The 18490-nt window shown below is 41.4% G+C and overlaps 2 protein-coding genes across 2 annotated transcripts; both read left to right on the top strand.

Moving 5' to 3' along the window:
- LOC143219863 (uncharacterized) lies at positions 1 to 2238 on the top strand. Its single transcript, XM_076445671.1, has one exon. It carries the CDS (start codon positions 1 to 3, stop codon positions 2236 to 2238), a length of 2238 nt encoding a protein of 745 aa, XP_076301786.1.
- A 14527-nt stretch (positions 2239 to 16765) lies between these two features.
- On the top strand, positions 16766 to 17611 carry LOC143219860 (uncharacterized). Its single transcript, XM_076445667.1, has one exon. The coding sequence runs from the start codon at positions 16766 to 16768 to the stop codon at positions 17609 to 17611; it is 846 nt and encodes a 281-aa protein (XP_076301782.1).
- The last annotated feature ends 879 nt before the right edge of the window (positions 17612 to 18490 follow it).

Genomic DNA, 18490 nt, shown 5'->3' with positions numbered 1-18490 from the left:
ATGTACGAGCCAATCGCGCAAAATTCGATATTCGGATGGTTTTTGTCCGGACCCGCCGGCTCGACCAAGTCCACGTCCTATCCAGTCGTCCCGATCTATCATTGCTCCCCGTCCGATCCGCTTGATCTCGACCTTCGTCGTTTCTGGGAGATTGAGGAGATACCGACTACTTCACATTTCACAGACGAAGAGCAAGAATGCGAACATCACTTTCGCACCACACATAAACGTGATTCGTCCGGTCGTTATGTGGTCCGTTTACCCTTCAAACGGAACCCTCCAAGCGACCTCGGGCACTCTTATCGAATTGCAGAACGAATGCTCTCCAAACAGGAACTTCGACTGCAACCCAAACCGAAACTCTATGCCGAGTACGATGACTTCTTACGCGAGTACCTACAACTTGGGCATATGCGTAAGCTCCCTCCGTCGAGTATCGACGCCCCCCACGCCGTATATATTCCGCATCACGCGGTGATACGCGATAGCAGCGCAACAACACACCTTCGTGTTGTATTTAATGAGTCCAGCCTCACTAGCAACGGAACTTCGTTGAATGACCATTTGTTGATCGGACCCAAACTCCAAACCGATCTTCCGACCATAATTCTTCGGTGCCGACAATATCGGTACGTATTAACGTCCGATATCACAAAAATGTACCGCCAAATACTGGTGGATCCACAAGACGTTGACTATCAGCGTATCTTGTGGCGGTCGTCTCCGTCGGAGCCCATTGGTCACTATCAGCTGCTGACCGTGACATACGGTACCGCTCCGGCCCCCTTTCTCGCTCTTCGAGTCCTACAACAACTTATAGAGGACGAAGGGTCCCAATTCCCCTTAGCCACGCGCGTTCTTCAACACCACCTCTACGTTGATGATTGTGTCTTTGGAGCGTTCGAGGAATCGACATTAATCGAGACTCGTAATCAATTGATTGCACTGCTCAGCAAGGCACATTTCCGTCTGCATAAGTGGACAAGCAATGCTTCGCATTTGCTTGCTGATATTAGTCCTCATGATCATGGAATAGTCCAGGAGAAAATCTTGCAGTCCGATGACACTGTCAAGGTCCTTGGTGTCGCGTGGAGTCCCGAAGTCGACGCATTCCGCTTCAAAGTCACGCTTCCGTCTGATGCCGTGTGCACCAAACGAGCGGTCCTGTCAAACATTGCTCGCCTTTTCGACCCATTAGGATGGGTCACTCCCACTACAGTGTATGCAAAAATACTCATGCAACAGCTGTGGGTGCAGAAATGCAGTTGGGACTCCCCACTTCCTCCGGTTCTTCTCGAACGCTGGGAGAGATACCGTTTAGAATTGCCAGTGCTGAATTCTCTCTCAATTTCTCGCTGGACGCACCAGGATGTAAACATCAGCTCCTGTCAATTGCATGGCTTCGCTGATGCGTCCACATTAGCGTATGCTGCTGCAGTGTATCTGCGCCTCGTGACTTCTTCCGGTCAAATCGTCATCTCGCTACTCGCCGCCAAATCGAAAGTAGCTCCAGTCAAACCATTGACTGTTCCACGGCTCGAACTTTCGGCCGCCCTTCTCCTTACTCATCTCGTCGTCTTCATTCGACAATCACTGCACGAGCTGCCGGAGAACGTCCCGTTTTATTGCTGGACGGACTCGACTATCACGCTTTGTTGGCTTCGACAACCCGCGTCAAAATGGAAAACGTTTGTCGCAAATCGAGTGGTCCAAATCAATTCCACCCTACCCGATGCCATTTGGCGCCACGTACCGTCTGAGGAAAATCCCGCAGACTGCGCATCTCGCGGCCTGCTTCCGTCCCAACTACTGGCTCATGACCTTTGGTGGACAGGCCCTTCGTGGCTGAAACTCTCAACCGAACATTGGCCTTGCAATATTCCCGAGGCTCCGTCTGGCACAATCACCGAGGAACGTCCGACCATTCCGGTCAATCTTTGTCCAGCTCGTACGCCATGGGAGCTCCGTGATCGCTTCTCGTCTTGGCCAAAATTGTTGAAAGTCACTGCGTACATTTTTCGATTCGTAGCCCGAATTCGAAAACAGCCCGGAGTGAACTTCGTAAGTCCAGCCCTCAATGCGTCGGAAGTCCAACTCGCAAAAACCTTCTGGCTCCGACAAATGCAGCAAGAGCTCTTTCCTGAAGAGCTGCAAGCGCTTCATCACCATCGCCCTCTCAATAAAAGGAGCAGTATCCTCTCCCTTAATCCATATGTAGACGAGGACAACCTAATTTGAGTTGGCGGGCGCCTTAAAAACGCCAAATTGTCGGAACGAGCAAAACATCCGATTATACTGAAATCCCATCCCTTATTGACGCTAATAATTGTTCACGCGCATCTGCGAGCTCTCCATGCTGGATCGCAGCTGACACTGAGCATTCTCCGCCAAGAATATTGGATGTTGCGAGCGCGTCCCACCGTCCGAAACGTTCTGCATCAATGCGTTAAGTGTGCACGCGAAAAGGCTGCACCGCAAAGTGCATTGATGGGAGAATTACCGGACTTTCGAGTTACGCGTTCGGCTCGAGCGTTTGTACATTGCGGTCTCGATTATGTAGGTCCGATTCAAACTCGTACGTCACCCGGCCGCGTTCAACGTTCTCGCAAATCGTATATTGCGCTATTTATTTGTATGGTCGTAAAGGCAGTTCATTTAGAACTCGTAAGTGACTATTCGACGGCTGCATTCCTTGCAGCGTATAATCGTTTTTGCTCTCGCCGCGGCATTCCCAGTGCCCTTTATTCCGATAACGGCACAACGTTTAGGGGCGCCGATCGTGAGCTCGCGAGCGCGTTTCGGGCAGCAACTCGCGATCCCACGACGCTCAATCGATTAGCGCTCGATCGTGTCACGTGGCACTTCACTCCACCTTCCGCCCCTCATTTTGGAGGATTGTGGGAGGCCGGCGTGCGTAGCGTGAAGTACCACCTTAAACGAGTTGTTGGAGCCCACACACTCACTTTCGAAGAATTCGCGACGTTACTTTGCCAGGTCGAAGCTTGTCTGAATTCGCGTCCACTAGCTGCAGTATCGGAAAACTTCGACGACTATTGTGCACTGACGCCTGGGCACTTTCTGATTGGGGCAGCCCTCACGGCTGTTCCCAATCCATCGTTGCTCGATTTAAAAGAAGCACGTCTCTCGCGTTGGCAATTATGCCAACAAATGACGGAAAGTTTTTGGCGACGATGGTCGCAAGATTATATGCAGGGTCTCCAACAACGCGTTAAGTGGCAAACCCAAAAGCCCAATATTGTTGTCGGGCAATTAGTTTTATTACGGCAGTCTAATCTCCCCCCGTGTAAATGGGAGCTCGGCCGCGTCATCGAATGTCATCCCGGCGATGATGGCATCGTGCGTGTTGTGACGGTAAAAACCGCGCAATCCCAATACAAGAGGCCCATCGTAAAATTATGTATTTTGCCGATCGACCTTCCGTCCGAGCCGCCTTGTCCGCTGCGCGGCAAGGCGCGACCAGTTGATACCGTACCGTAAACCGTACCGAGGTTCAACGGTAAACAGATGCAATACATGTATATAGTGTATATAAGTAGATATAAGCAACGACGCATCTGTCTAGCCCGCGACTCGCGAGACACCCGTGTGTTGACAACAGCTGTTTTCATACATTCGATCTTGCCTCGCCGACCGTTCACGGCGGGCGGCAATCGATCTTTAAATTCGCGTCACCGTCTCCTGTGTATCACTGGTTTCGTTGATTTCGGATTTCTCCAGAAATCCAAGGCGGGCGGTATGTTTAGGATTAAGCACATAGAAAATAAGGTAGTTTAAGATATCGATGTCGAGCGATACGGCCCTCAGCCGACCCCCCGCGTTACCCGTACCTCGGATTCGCGTCCTGCGAATCCGATGTACACAACGCCCGTGTTTTGGCGATTCCCGGTATCGCGTTCGTGATGCGCGATCACGTGACTCCCGAAACCGACCGTTAATCGCTCGCATTCCCAGCTCATTAGACTCGTTCTAACAGCCATCCGATTAACACGTTTTATCTCGCGCCCAGTTCTTGGAACTCTATAGACTGCCATTCGGGATACCTGTCTATCTTAACTCGATTGTGCACCAGTTATAGTATACGCGATTGCAATGTAATAAATCACGGTTTGTTAACAACATGCGACCTCTCTCTATATCATTTTCCTTCGTCTACTTCTTCCCGCTCACGCTTACCACATCCTTCCCCAATCCGGACTCCCTTCTGTGTTTGTACCCGATCCTTTCGTCTTCCATACAGTCCACTCCTAAACCTAAATTAGTCCCGGGTTCCCAAACAACTGGGGATGATGAGATATCGGTTCGACGATGCGATGGTTGGAAGAATTTGAGGACGCGAGTGCATTATGTGGGTGGACAAGTGTCCAGAAAATCATATATGCAAAGCGATTGTTAAAGGGATCTGCTAAGATATTTATGAGACACGAGAAATGTGATAGATCGTGGGCTAGCTTTAAGGAAGCCCTTCAGGAAGAATTTTTGCAGACGGTGAATAGTGGCATGGTCCACAAGAAATTAATGGAACGGAAGAAAAAACGCGATGAGACATATCAAGAGTATGTATACAGCATGCTTGATATTGCGAGTCATGCAAAGGTGGAAACAGATGCGGTCATTCAATATATCATTGATGGTATTGAGGATGAAGAAATAAATAAAACCATCTTGTATGGCGCAGGAAGCATTCGTGAATTAAAGGAAAAATTCAGGATATACGAGACCATGAAGAAGAATGCGAAAACGAAGGCGAGGTACACTGGAGAGAAGAAGATGCCGGTGCAGTCACAGAAGACATCAGGTGGGATTCGACGATGTTTCACGTGTGGTTCCCGGAATCATCCAAGTGCTGAGTGTCCCACGAAAGACAATGGTGTAAAGTGTTTCAAATGCCAAGAATATGGTCATTTTGCATCGAAATGCACAACGAAAGTGCCGGTGAATGTGTGCAGTGTGACAGGGCCACGAAACAAGAGCGAGAAGGAAGTGGTTATGGCGTCTAAAGGGATAACGGCTTTAATAGACACAGGTAGCGATTTAAGTTTAATCCGTGCGAAACAGTATGTACAGATAGGCGCGCCGCGTTTAAGTGAAAAAACAATTAACTTCCAGGGTGTCGGCGCAAGCGATAATAGTACATTAGGCGAGTTCTTGACGGATATCGAAATTGATGGTACGATGTATTCTATTAAATTGCATGTTGTTTCCGATACACTGTTGCCATACGGAGTATTAATTGGCACAGATTTCTTAAATACGGTGGACGTTCGAATGAAAAATAGAAACATGATTTGTGAAAATAAAAGTTCTAGCGAGTCTACCGTTCCGGAAGTTTTTCACATTAGCACTTGCGAAAGGAATAGCGAATTAGATCTTTCACATATCCGCAGCATTGATCATCGGAAGCGAATCGAAGAATTAAGACAAAAGTACGCACCTAATAAAGTTCAGAATTTAGATATTAAAATGAACATCGTGTTGACCGATAATATTCCCGTGTATCAACGACCGCGTAGATTATCTCCTCCTGAGAAGGAGGAAGTGAATGCACAAATAGACGAATGGTTAGAAAATAAGATTATCCAACGGTCACAATCAGACTACGCGAGTCCTATTGTCTTAGTGAAAAAAAAGAATGGTTCCACGAGGCTTTGTGTAGACTACAGGAGATTGAACAACAAAATAGTAAAGGACCGATATCCACTTCCTCTTATCGAGGATCATTTAGACCGATTACAAGACGCGCGTATTTTTAGTACACTAGATCTGAAGAACGGATTTTTCCACGTGGAGATAGAAAAGAATTCGAGAAAATACACTGCATTTGTGACACCAGATGGACAATACGAATTTCTACGTGTTCCGTTTGGATTGTGCAACTCTCCATCTGTGTTTCAGAGGTACATTAATGCGATATTTCAGGAATTAATAGCGAAGGGACTGGTGTTGGTCTATATGGATGATTTGGTTGTTCCCTCTCGTGATTGCGAAGACGGTCTTCATAATTTAGAAATAGTTTTAACAACTGCAAGCGAATACGGGCTTATGATAAATTGGGAAAAGTGTCAGTTTATTCAAACGAGAATAGAGTATTTAGGGTATATTATAGAAAATGGGACGATCCGACCGTCGGATCACAAAACTAGCGCGGTTATGAAATTTCCAAAGTCGTCAAATGTTAAGAGTGTACAGAGTTTCTTAGGATTGACAGGATATTTTAGAAAATTTATCTCGCAATATTCGATCATAGTACGTCTGTTGACAAATTTATTAAAGAAAAACACATCGTTTTATTTTGGTCTCGAGGAAGAAAGAGCTTTCGATAGTTTGAAATTACTACTCAGTTCTCAACCCGTATTGAAACTGTATAATGCAAAAGCTGAAACACAGTTGCATACCGACGCGTCTGGTTTTGCGTTCCATCCCACTTATTATGCAAGTTGGAAGAATAGTCCCAGCGAAGAAAAATATACGAGTTACGAGCTCGAGGTATTAGCGATAATAAGAGCGCTTAGAAAATTTAGGGTTTATTTGTTAGGTATTCCTTTTAAAATAATTACGGATTGTCAGGCGTTTTCCCTAACAATGAAGAAGCGTGATTTGTGCGTGCGAGTAGCCAGATGGGCTCTACTTTTAGAAGAGTTCAATTATATTAAATAAATCACAATCACTGTTCACATTTGTCAACACATAGTTATGCACTAATAATAATTGCTTAAACTACTTAAACGATTATTTAATCCAATCACTAGACTGCGGATCTTTATGTAAAATGTATAACTATGTGTCGACAAATGTGAACAGTGATTGTGAGTGTGGAAAAATTTCAAGGCATCTGTGTGAAATAAACATACGAATTATTTATCGATTCGAAAGTGAAAGTGAAATTCTGGATCGTCGACTTGACCGCGCATCCCTTAGGCCTTCTACCACCGGCTGTGCAGTTCGTCGACCTGGCCGTATGTCCCTTGGCTTTCGGTACTGCCGTGTACCTGAAGACATCTGTGCAGTTTGTCACCGAGTGACCCAGTGACACACATTTCGAAGCAGCAAATGGATTTACGGCTGAATAAGTGAGTTTTCAATACAATCAGTTTCTGCTTCTTCTCTCGTTCGGGTAACGTTGCCGTAAGTCGGGTAAAAAGATCCACCCATATGAATTGACAAGTAAAGTTCTTCCGCGACCGTCAAAAAGTCTAAAGGAAATGTTGTTCAGAATCATGGTCTTGACAACATATCCAAAGCTCATCCAAATCGGGGAAGATTCACATAATCTCAAGAAACTCTTGTTCGTTGCGGCATCGCGGCGTTACACCACGCTCGTCTCCCGGCGCGCCTGGCTGAACGTGCCATCGCGCGTCTAGGTCGCGCTCTGATTGGTCCGTGTTTTTCGTTAATAACTCCTAAACAAAGCCCCGGCTAACATTGGTGCAAAGGAAAATGTTGCTTCAAATGACCTAAGGAACCTCCCATTTCCCGGAGTTGAAGGGGTTTTGGGACACCCTGTATATATACAGGGTGTCCCAGACCAAGTGTAAGTCCTGGAAATGGGAGGTTCCTTGGATCATTTGAAGCGACATTTTCCTTTGCACCAATGTCACCTGCGGCTTTGTTTAGGAGTTATTAACGAAAAACACGGACCAATCAGAACGCGCCCTGGGCCGCCGCACAGTGGGACGAATGTACGAAAACCCGCGACATTGACTAAAATTTGAAGTTTATTATAAGACTTTGGAGGCATATATTTGGAGGCTTTAGTGCATCTTGACGAGCGTCATCCACATATAGCAAATCGAAAAAAAAATTTTTTATGTGCTTTATAGTCGAAGAAAAAAAAATGCTATATTTTTTGTTCCGTCTCAAGAATCGTTGTCCCTCGCAAATATTCGATTTCTAACGAAAGATTTATTAACGGGTCTTCCCTCGCAAATATATTACGATCGAGCCCCCCTTTACAATGTTTTTCCTTATAACAGCGACACGACGATGCAAGATCGGTATTTGTTTTTAGCAATCGCTCGTCCCCCCAAACATCAGAGACACGGAAAGTCGATTCTCGAATGTTCTGCAACATTGTCGTGACCAGGAAACCGTTAGAGATTAAATAATTTGATATACCGTAACTGACCAAAAACAGTCGGCATTCGCTTCAGGTATTGCAACCTTCGGAACAACCCAATCGCGGTATGGGTCGATTGTATGCACGGTCATAAAATATCTACAGTCTAAAGTCTAAAGAATCCTCGCGTTCGTTAATCTCGGTCAAGTATCCACGTTCACCCTCGACCATCTTGTTTCAAGGATACGCGCTAGCTCGTAAACCAACGGTAAAGGGACACCATTAAACTCTTACAACATGCTTCCAAGGGTGCATCGGCCGACCCATACACAATTCTTAATATCGAAGATTTGTGTACGTATCTTTCGGACAATAAACAATTCGCATGTATACGGTTCATCTGCACTGCTACTCTCGTAAGCCAAGAGATGGCATTGCCCTCGCAGGCCCGTCACATGGAAATGCTGCATGTTCATAAACAATCGAAAACCTCTCGTTCTCCAACTCGGGCATACTCCTACTCTTCTTTCCAATCGACCAATCGAAAGAAAGTGTAAAGAGTGATCGATGTCCTGATTGGAAGCGAAAGATCGACAGCACCAACCATGTTGCTTACCATTATAACAAAAGACGATTCATTCTTTTCCCTACTCTAAAGCCAACCTCTCATCCACAAGGCGCTTCTCTAAAACCTCGTGTTGTGTATGGAAGTCGAGTTCACACACAGTTCGTTACGATCCTTCGAACGAGTGACACTAACCATTCCCAACCGAGCGTTACACTTCTTGCTACCGATATCGTGCAAGCGAAGTAATACAGATCAACACGGTTTGATCTGCGCGCGTATAAGGCAAGACTTGTCGGCACAGCCTTACTGACGAGTCCTCCGGCAAGTCTAGGACGAAACGCAATTCTTTCATTTCTTACATTTCCTTCATTCCATCCAATCCGATCCGATAAATTGAAATAGTTGTCTAAGGTTAATTCGGCGGACAACCAAACGATAGACTCGCGGACACGACGGTCGCGACAAAACATTTTTCTTACGTTTATATTATAATAACCGTGAATGGAAAGAAAAAAAAACTTGGACGAATTTTTTTGTTCTACATCTATGAAGCAATAAAAAATTTTTTTTCGTTTTTTTCTTTGCAAATTTTTTTTATTTTTTGAAAATGGTCTTTTTTCATTTTTAAAGAGTCCGCCAGGATTTGCCAAAAAACGGGCTTCATGGTCTTTTTCCTTTGGTATTATGTGAGAGAAATTCGTTGAGATTACACCCGACCACACCCGACCGCGATCGGCATTTGGGTTTAAAAAGTGGCGGGAACCTCCAAATAAGCAATACTGCTTTTAATACTGGCTTAACTGACTCCGATTGGGTTTAAATTTGATACAGGTACTTATTGATAGACACTTAACACTTTACCGACCGGTAGCCTATTTATCAGCTTTTTGTCGCCGACCACAGTGGGACAAATGTATCGAAATGCTGGACATCGCGTTTAGCATCCCTTTAAGTTTTTGTATCGCCTTGAGATTTTAAATATCCATGTTTTCAGTAGCATAGAATACGAATCTGAAGTCAAAAAATTTTTTTTCAAATTGTTGGAAATAAGGAAAAATGACTCATTTATTTAGAAAATTCGCTAAAAACAGGATGTATTTTTATATCCTATAATTTTTCGGACATGTTCTGTTGACAATTCATACTATTGAACCTCAGAAAATAATTTTTAAGTTAATATCATCAGATATCACTGATTCATTACATTTATAGAATTTAATTTTTGTCAGATAGGTTGTTGGTTTTAAAAAAATCATGATTTACTATAAGTACTTGGTACACCGCCCATTTTTCTTATTTCGTCAGAATCTTCAGGGTTGTTAAGAATTTTTTCTATTATTTTCGCCTTAAGCGTTTGGCCTTCGTTCCTTAAATTGAGTTTAGCCGCACAAAGGAGTTCTTCGCTCGAAAAATTTCTTAATTCGTCCACTCGACGCATTTTGTGTCTCATTGAGCACTCGACAAATGACTTGGGTGCTGTTTTACCTTCCGAACCACCAAAAAACTGATCAGGGTACGGAAATATTTGCGACAGCCATTTGTCATTCTTCTTCAAAAAGCGCTTTTTATTATTAAAGCTATTTGTCCATCTAAATTTTAAATGACTACAGAAAGTTGATAATTTCTCATCCAGAATTTCGAGTTGCGTTTCGGTAGCCGACGTTTTTTCCAATGTTTTTTTGATTTTTTTAAAACCAACAACCTATCTGACAAAAATTAAATTCTATAAATATAATGAATCAGTGATATCTGATGATATTAACTTAAAAATTGTTTTCTGAGGTTCAATAGTATGAATTGTCAACAGAACATGTCCGAAAAATTATAGGATATAAAAATACATCCTGTTTTTAGCGAATTTTCTAAATAAATGAGTCATTTTTCCTTATTTCCAACAATTTGAAAAAAAACTTTTTGGTTGGTCAAAACATTTTTTGACTTCAGATTCGTATTCTATGCTACTGAAAACATGGATATTTAAAATCTCAAGGCGATACAAAAACTTAAAGGGATGCAAAACGCGATGTCCAGCATTTCGATACATTCGTCCCACTGTGCGCCGCGAGAAATTTAGTGACATTTCACGAAAGAGTCGACTTTCTCATATCGATTTCTAATAAATTCGTATTGCTTCCTAAATGTCCATCAACATCGAAGCGGAAAATATTAATGTTCGTTCACAAAAACTGTAGTTAATATAAATTGACAAAGATAGACATTTGGGATGCAGTATTTTTCAGCGAAAAATTGCTTCTTTTCATCGAGGTGTCCTGATTACCCTATTTAATATTTCTTCTGGGTCTTTTGTGTAAATGAAAAACAGTCCTTTGCGGTAACAATTAACGCTGTTAGTTGAGGATGGTTGCTCGCAATCTATTAACAATTAATATTTAATGAAATGAATAAAATCTGTATACTTTCTTAGAATTTGCAAGGTGTATCTTTTAGGGAACCTAACGGAACCTAATCGGATAAGTCAGATCATTTTCATTGGACCTTCCTCTACATATCCCCACAAAAATCATATCCGAACCGATCCGATATTGGAAGTTATGATTGTTTAAAGTTATCGGGACGTGCCACCTGACGCATAGCAACTCACATATAGTACTTAAATACCATCCAAATATGAATATTTTTGCAATTGCATTGAAAGTTCGTACCTACCTAAAACAAGTATGTAATTTTTAACAATTAATTAAATAAAAAAAAAATTATTGTTAAAAATATAATGAACGGTAATAATATAACTAGACTAAGAGTTTCTTAAATAAGTATATGTATAGTTTATTAAGTGTATTTAAGTATTATTAAGTTTATTAAGTGTATTTAAGCGTTATTAAGTTTATCAAGTATTGACACATTTGTGATATTAATATACATAATACATAAATATAGATAAATATATAAATTTGGAAATTTGGTAAGTACAATGACGTTTAAGCATTTGTTATAACAAAGACGATACTATGCTCATGCATAGTGCAAAAAAGTTTACCAGTTACCATCAATTTAAAAACGTTTTGGTAAGATAATTGGCTTATCTTTTATATTTGTTATCTTTTTGTTGATATTTTTATCTTTTATAAACACATTACACATACATGAAATAATACGAAATAACAAAGGTCGTAATATATAGAATAGACATGATTTTAAAACAATTAAATTGAACAATTATTTATAATTATTATAAATTATTATAAAAAATATCTTTTGACACGCTTGTGAGACGTTTTTACCTCCTCAGTACATTTTGTTTGCGTTGATTATAAAAAGATTTCTTGAATTTATATTTTACGTATTCTATAAAACATTACATGTATGAAATGTAAATATAAAATACATATTTAGTAAGTAAAAAATAGTTTGGAAGATTATACTTAAACAATTTTATTTTAATACAAAAATTCAATGAAAATTAATTAACAATTATTGTTTAACAAAATAGAAAAAATTTTATTTGTTTACAGTTAAAATTCACTATTTTTTAAATGAATTTTAGTGCAAATTTCATCCCGATATCTCTTATGGTTCAAGAGTTATAACAAGATGTCACTAAATTTCTCGATCCAGCCCACTGTGCGCCGTGCCGCGCCGGCAAGCGAGTGTCGATGGTACGCCGCACAGTGGTCTAAACAGGCGATTTAGCTGGACAAAACCCAAAAAATGGAAATCCAGCAGGAAAATTTCCCGCTTCGGTAAATGAGAGGTAAGGTACCAGGTAAGATGAACCACTGCTGTTTTTCCCTTTTTATCACCCCATAATAAAATATACCCCCACGAACAACTCATTTTTCAACTTCGTATTTCTTCATCGTCGTTCGACACCTCACTATTCATTAGTATATCTCGTTGTGAACATCTAGTAGTGGAAATATTTGTGGAATTTTTCATTCTATGATGGATACCAGCATGAACCAAAAGGACAAAACTCAAATAAAACTTAAATATATTGTTTATTTGCTTAAAAATGAAAGTATACTTCAAACGTATATAGCATTCAAACTTTGACAGTCTCGCAAAAAAACCTTTAAATATCTTTAGGATGGAACATGTTGGAACATCTTTCTAGAAGTCTAGAGTGTCCGAAAAAATCAATTTCATTTGCACGAACTTGCACGTTTGAATTTGAGACAGTTTTTAGTAATTCAATGTCGATATATTTCGAATCATCTCTATGATTCTCTTCTACGTAAGCCACGAATGACAAAAAGATATCAAAACATGATTGGAGTAAAAGCGATATCGTATTTTTGGGCCCCTAAAATTTATGCAAACAATTTTGAAAATTTATAATTTTTTTTAAATTTTGAAAATGATTTTTTTTAGAAAAAAAAATTTTTTCGGTTAAAGACGCCGACCAATTAAGAGACAACAGGCGATAGTAGAATAATAATAGAATGATTCAAAAGTAGTTCTATCAGCTTTTCGACGCAAATGCCCAATTGTCATCACGATGTTTTGAACATTTCGGATAATCTGGCAAGAAAATGTTTCCAACAAAAGTTAATCGATACTCAGTCATCTATAAATCCCAATAAAAAAATTTTACAAAAATTTTTTTTTTAATAAAAAAATATGTTTATGTTAATTTTTTAAACACCACTAAGTATTTTTTATTACATATTGTTGTAGCTGGTGTCAAGACGAATCCAATGACCTACTTAACTACGGCTTTAAGTCTTAAAATAATGCTAGAATAATTTTGTCCAGCTAAATCGCCTGTTTAGACCACTGTGCGCCGTGACATCGCAATGAACAAGAGTTTCTCGATTATGTGAATGCTCTCCGATTTCAATGAGCTTTGGATATGTGATCAAGATCATTATTCTGAACAACATTTCTCTTTAGACTTTTTGGCGATCGGCTTTAGTTTACGAGATTATCGCGAGAAACTTTACTTGTAAATCCATGGGATCGATGTACTACTAGCTTCTATCCGATTTCAATGAGCTTTGGATATGTGGTCAAGACCATTATTCTGAACAACATTTCTCTTTAGACTATTTGGCGGTTGGCTTTAGTTTACGAGGTTATCGTAAAAAAAGAGAAGAAGCAGAAACTGATTGTATTAAAAACTCACGTATTCAGCCGTAAATCCATTTGCTGCTTCGAAATGTGTGTCTTGAAATTTCTCCACACTCACAATCACTGATCACATTTGTCAACACATAGTTATGCACTAATAATAATTGCCATATCCCTTGTACTGCTGCACAAATCACAATAATCAGGTAATGCAATCACTAGACCGCGGATATCATGCATTTGAGCAAACATGAGTAGGTGCATTTTAATACAGTAGAGAGATTAAAATAATTTCAAAACACCATAGTATTATTTTCAACTTCTTAAAATGATCACAGTGAGAATCAAATATCTGTCTGGCTTCTGTCCCTTGTAATAGCGGCAGCCAACATTAATTTTGCCTAAAGATCCGCAGTCTAGTGATTAGTTTAAATATCACTATCAAAAACACAGCTAATAGCAACCGTTAGCTTTGAATTGACAAGTCTCTGGAGATGTTTTCTCTACCGCGGCTCGAACGACACTGATTTTCCGCAAGATTTTTCTAAAGAATTTAGGAAGGGCATTTAGAGTGTCGAAATTCGAAATGCACGCTGTAGCACGTTTACGAAAACGACGGGACGTTTGACGAAGAACAGAACGCGCGAAGAACCGCTGTAAGATTTACGGCAAACACATGTTTAGTTTTTCCTGCAGATTGGTAGGCAGAGTCGATGGGTAACCGCGCGTTCGAAAACGTCATCCGTCCTTTTACCCAGCAAGGGGTAAAAATGTCAGGTCAGCGTACCATCCCTATTGTCCTATACCTTCCTTAAGAAACTTTCTAAAAGGAGGACATACGACGTTTTCGAACGGTTACCCATCGACTCTGCGTACCAATCTGCAGGAAAAACTGAACATGTGATTGCCATAAATCTTTAAGCGGTCCTTCTCGTATCCTATTTTTCGTCTAACCGTCTCTTCGTTTTCGTAAACGTGCTACAGCGTGCATTTCGAATTTCGACACTCTAAATGCCCTTCCTAAATTCTTTAGAAAAATCTTGCGGAAAATCAGTGTCGTTCGAGCCGCGGTAGAGAGAACATCTCCAAAGACTTGTCAATTCGCAGCTAACGGTTGCTGTTAGCTGTGTTTTTGATAGTGATATTTAAACTAATCACTACACTGCGGATCTTTATGTAAAATGAAAGCTGGCTGCCGCTATTACAAGGGACAGGAGCCAAACGGATATTTGATTCTTACTGTGATCATTTTAAGAAGTTGAAAATAATACATTGGTGTTATGAAATTATTTTAATCTCTCTACTGTCTTAAAATGCACCTACTCATGTTTGCTACAAATGCATGAAATCCGCAGTCTAGTGATTGTATTACATGGATTACCTGATTGTTGTGATTTATGCAGCAGTACAAGGTATATGGCAATTATTATTAGTGCATAATTATGTGTTGACAAATGTGAACAGTGATTGTGAGTGTGGAGAAATTTCAAGGCATCTGTGTGAAATAAACATACGAATTATTTATCGATTCGAAAGTGAAAGTGAAATTCTGGATCGTCGACTTGACCGCGCATCCCTTAGGCCTTCTACCACCGGCTGTGCAGTTCGTCGACCTGGCCGTATGTCCCTTGGCTTTTGGTACTGCCGTGTACCTGAAGACATCTGTGCAGTTCGTCACCGAGTGACCCAGTGACACACATTTCGAAGCAGCAAATGGATTTACGGCTGAATACGTGAGTTTTTAATTCAATCAGTTTCTGCTTCTTCTCTTTTTTAACGATTATCTCGTAAACTAAAGCCGATCGCCAAAAAGTCTAAAGAGAAATGTTGTTCAGAATCATGGTCTTGACAACGTATCCAAAGCTTATCGAAATCAGAGAGGATTCACATTATCGAGAAACTCTTGTTCGTTGCGATGTCACGGCGTACCACCGACACTCGCTTGCCGGCGCGGCGCAGCCCCTGAAGTAGCAGCTGTAATTGTCGGAACAGAGATCACCCGCCGAGATATTGTTATCAACAGACGAGATTAAACCAAGCAACGTGTTGCTGAAACACACCGATCGTAAGATGCTCTTCAATATCCAATACTGTTTCCGCGAGGAGAAACGGATATCATTCCGAAGTTTATCAAACTAATCCCATCACAGGTGCTGCGACAACGAAAAGAGTCAGTTGTATGGATTTTTATGCATACCGTATCATAATTCGATCCCAACAATGTAACCATATCCTGAAGTGTCGTAACTTTTCCAACAATTCATCGTTGATATGTACGCTAAAGTCGAAAGTGAACGACTCAATTACATTCGTTACAATCAATCGAAGCTTCGAGTTGAAGATTACATTCATTTGCCAGATGCAATTGCGAATAATGAAACAGTTGCTAACATTGGACAAATGGTTATACTTCCAGCTTCGTATACTGGAAGTCCAAGACATATGCAAGAATATGCTCAGGATGCTCTAACATATGTTCGCAAATACGGACTTCCAGATCTTTTTATCACGTTCACATGCAATCAATCTTGGACTGAAATCAAAGATTTACTTCTACTTGGCCAGCAACCATCCCATCGGCATGACCTCATAGCGAGAGTTTTTAAACAAAAATTAATACGATTTATGGATCTCATCACTAAGAATCATATATACGGAGAAACTCGCTGCTGGATGTATTCGATTGAATAGCAGAAAAGAGGTCTACCACATGCCCACATCTTAATTTGGTTGGTTGAAAGAATTGCTCGAACTCAAATTGACGATATTATTAATGCTGAGCTGCCCGATCCAGAAGAAGATCCAGAATTATTTGAAATTGTCAAAAAACATATGATTCACGGACCATGTGTACTATACAACCCACATTCACCATGCATGAAAGATGGAAAATGCACTAAAAAGTATCCACGTCAACGTGACACACAACAACTATCAAAATCAATAACGTTTATTTCAAAATTGATAACCAGTGGATTGTGCCCTATTCTCCTATTCTTTCCAAATCATTCAATGCGCATATAAACGTAGAAGCCTGCAATTCAGTTAAATCGATTAAATACATATGTAAATATGTAAATAAAGGCAGCGATATGGCAGTTTTCGGACTTGCGAATCCCAATACTCCCGTTAATGAAGTAGAACAATTTCAAATGGGACGTTATATTAATAGTAATGAAGCTGTTTGGCGAATTCTTGGTTTCGATATTCATGAACGCTTTCCTGCTGTTATACATATCAGTGTTCACTTGGAAAACGGTCAACGAGTCTACTTCACAGAAGAGAATGCACCCCAGAGAGCTGCAGACCCACCAAACACAACGTTGACCGCTTTTTTCCAATTGTGTGCAACTGACGAATTCGCGAAAACGTTGTTATATCATGAAGTCCCGCAATATTACACTTGGAATCAATCGACGAAGAAATTTTACAGAAGAAAACGAGGCGCCAGGCATTCTTCAATAGCTGGCATATTTTTCTCTGGAACATTGGAACGAGTATATACTGTTCATCCGAATAATAGTGAATGCTACTATTTGCGAATGCTGCTTCACGTGGTCAAAGGACCAACATCGTTTCAAGCAGTCAAAACCATCGATGGTCAAGTATGCCAGACATACAGAGAAGCATGTTTCAAACTTGGTTTGCTTGAAAATGATCAACATTGGGACAACACATTGACAGAAGCATCTGAAACACGTCATGCTCACCAAATACGAACTCTGTTCGCCATAATCTTGACAACCTGTGCGCCATCTGATCCGAAAGATCTATGGGAAAAACACAAAGAAAATATGAGCGAAGACATACTTCTCCGAGAACGCAGAGACAACCCCGGCCTGGATGTACAATATTCGGAAAACATTTTCAATGGAGCACTAATATTGCTTGAGGATATGTGTGTTACGTCCCAGGTCGGAAATGGTCCGACAGAATGAAGCGGAACGAGCGGGGACGTAACCGAGTAATTTATTAAGACGATCTTAGATCCACGTGGCGCGTAACGTCCACGTCTGATCAGGGACCCGATACCGGTGTCTGTTGTTGAAAAGGCGAAGAGGGGAATAAATGCGAACCGAGACGGACGTCGTCCGTCGTGAACACCGCGTAGAAATGACACACGACGCGGTGGTAGTGACGGTTCCCAGTGGTCGAAGTGTCACTATGTGGGTGTGTGCAACTCGTCCGGACGCGTGGGTTTGCTTGCTTCGTAACTGGAAGTTTGATAGAAGGAAATTAGTGTTCTCTCGGTACCGAGCACTCTCTGGGCTCAGACGTACACGATTGAAACACCAATTTAGGGTTAGAGGAACGAATATAGCGAGTCTGAGGAATATGAGGAATAGATCGAATTCGAACAACCCAATGAAACAACACACGCACACACACTTTCGCGATCACTACAATCGGTCACTGGGAACGACACTTTTAGTAATACCACCTTAGGGTGAGGATTCTACGGACGACGTAACGTTCGTAGCGCGGATCTTCTATGCAGATTTTTTCCAACGGAGGGAGACTCGGAACGATCCGAAGCGGTATCAATCTCCACGAGGGAGGCGGCACGGAATCGGACCGTTCAATGACCGTTTCTTCGCGTCGCGGAGGGGTTTCGACGCGTTCCGCGTTCACTTCTTCACGTCGCGGGGGTGTTCCGGTGCTCCGGTTGTCCACTAACGTGATGTTACGAGAGAAAGGGGTGTCGCGGATAACCTTGGGTCGCTTGGTGATTCCCAAATATGGGTTGTAGGCGGTGCCCTCGCCTTCGGAGCGGAGCTGTCGCACAGTGGGTTGAAACGCGAAAAACGCGGACAAAA

The sequence above is a fragment of the Lasioglossum baleicum genome, chromosome 2 (assembly GCF_051020765.1).
Source record: "Lasioglossum baleicum chromosome 2, iyLasBale1, whole genome shotgun sequence".
In the NCBI taxonomy this organism is placed as follows: domain Eukaryota; kingdom Metazoa; phylum Arthropoda; class Insecta; order Hymenoptera; family Halictidae; genus Lasioglossum; species Lasioglossum baleicum.
The sequence above is the reverse complement of the archived record's forward strand: the minus strand, read 5'-3'. Positions and strand labels throughout refer to the sequence as shown.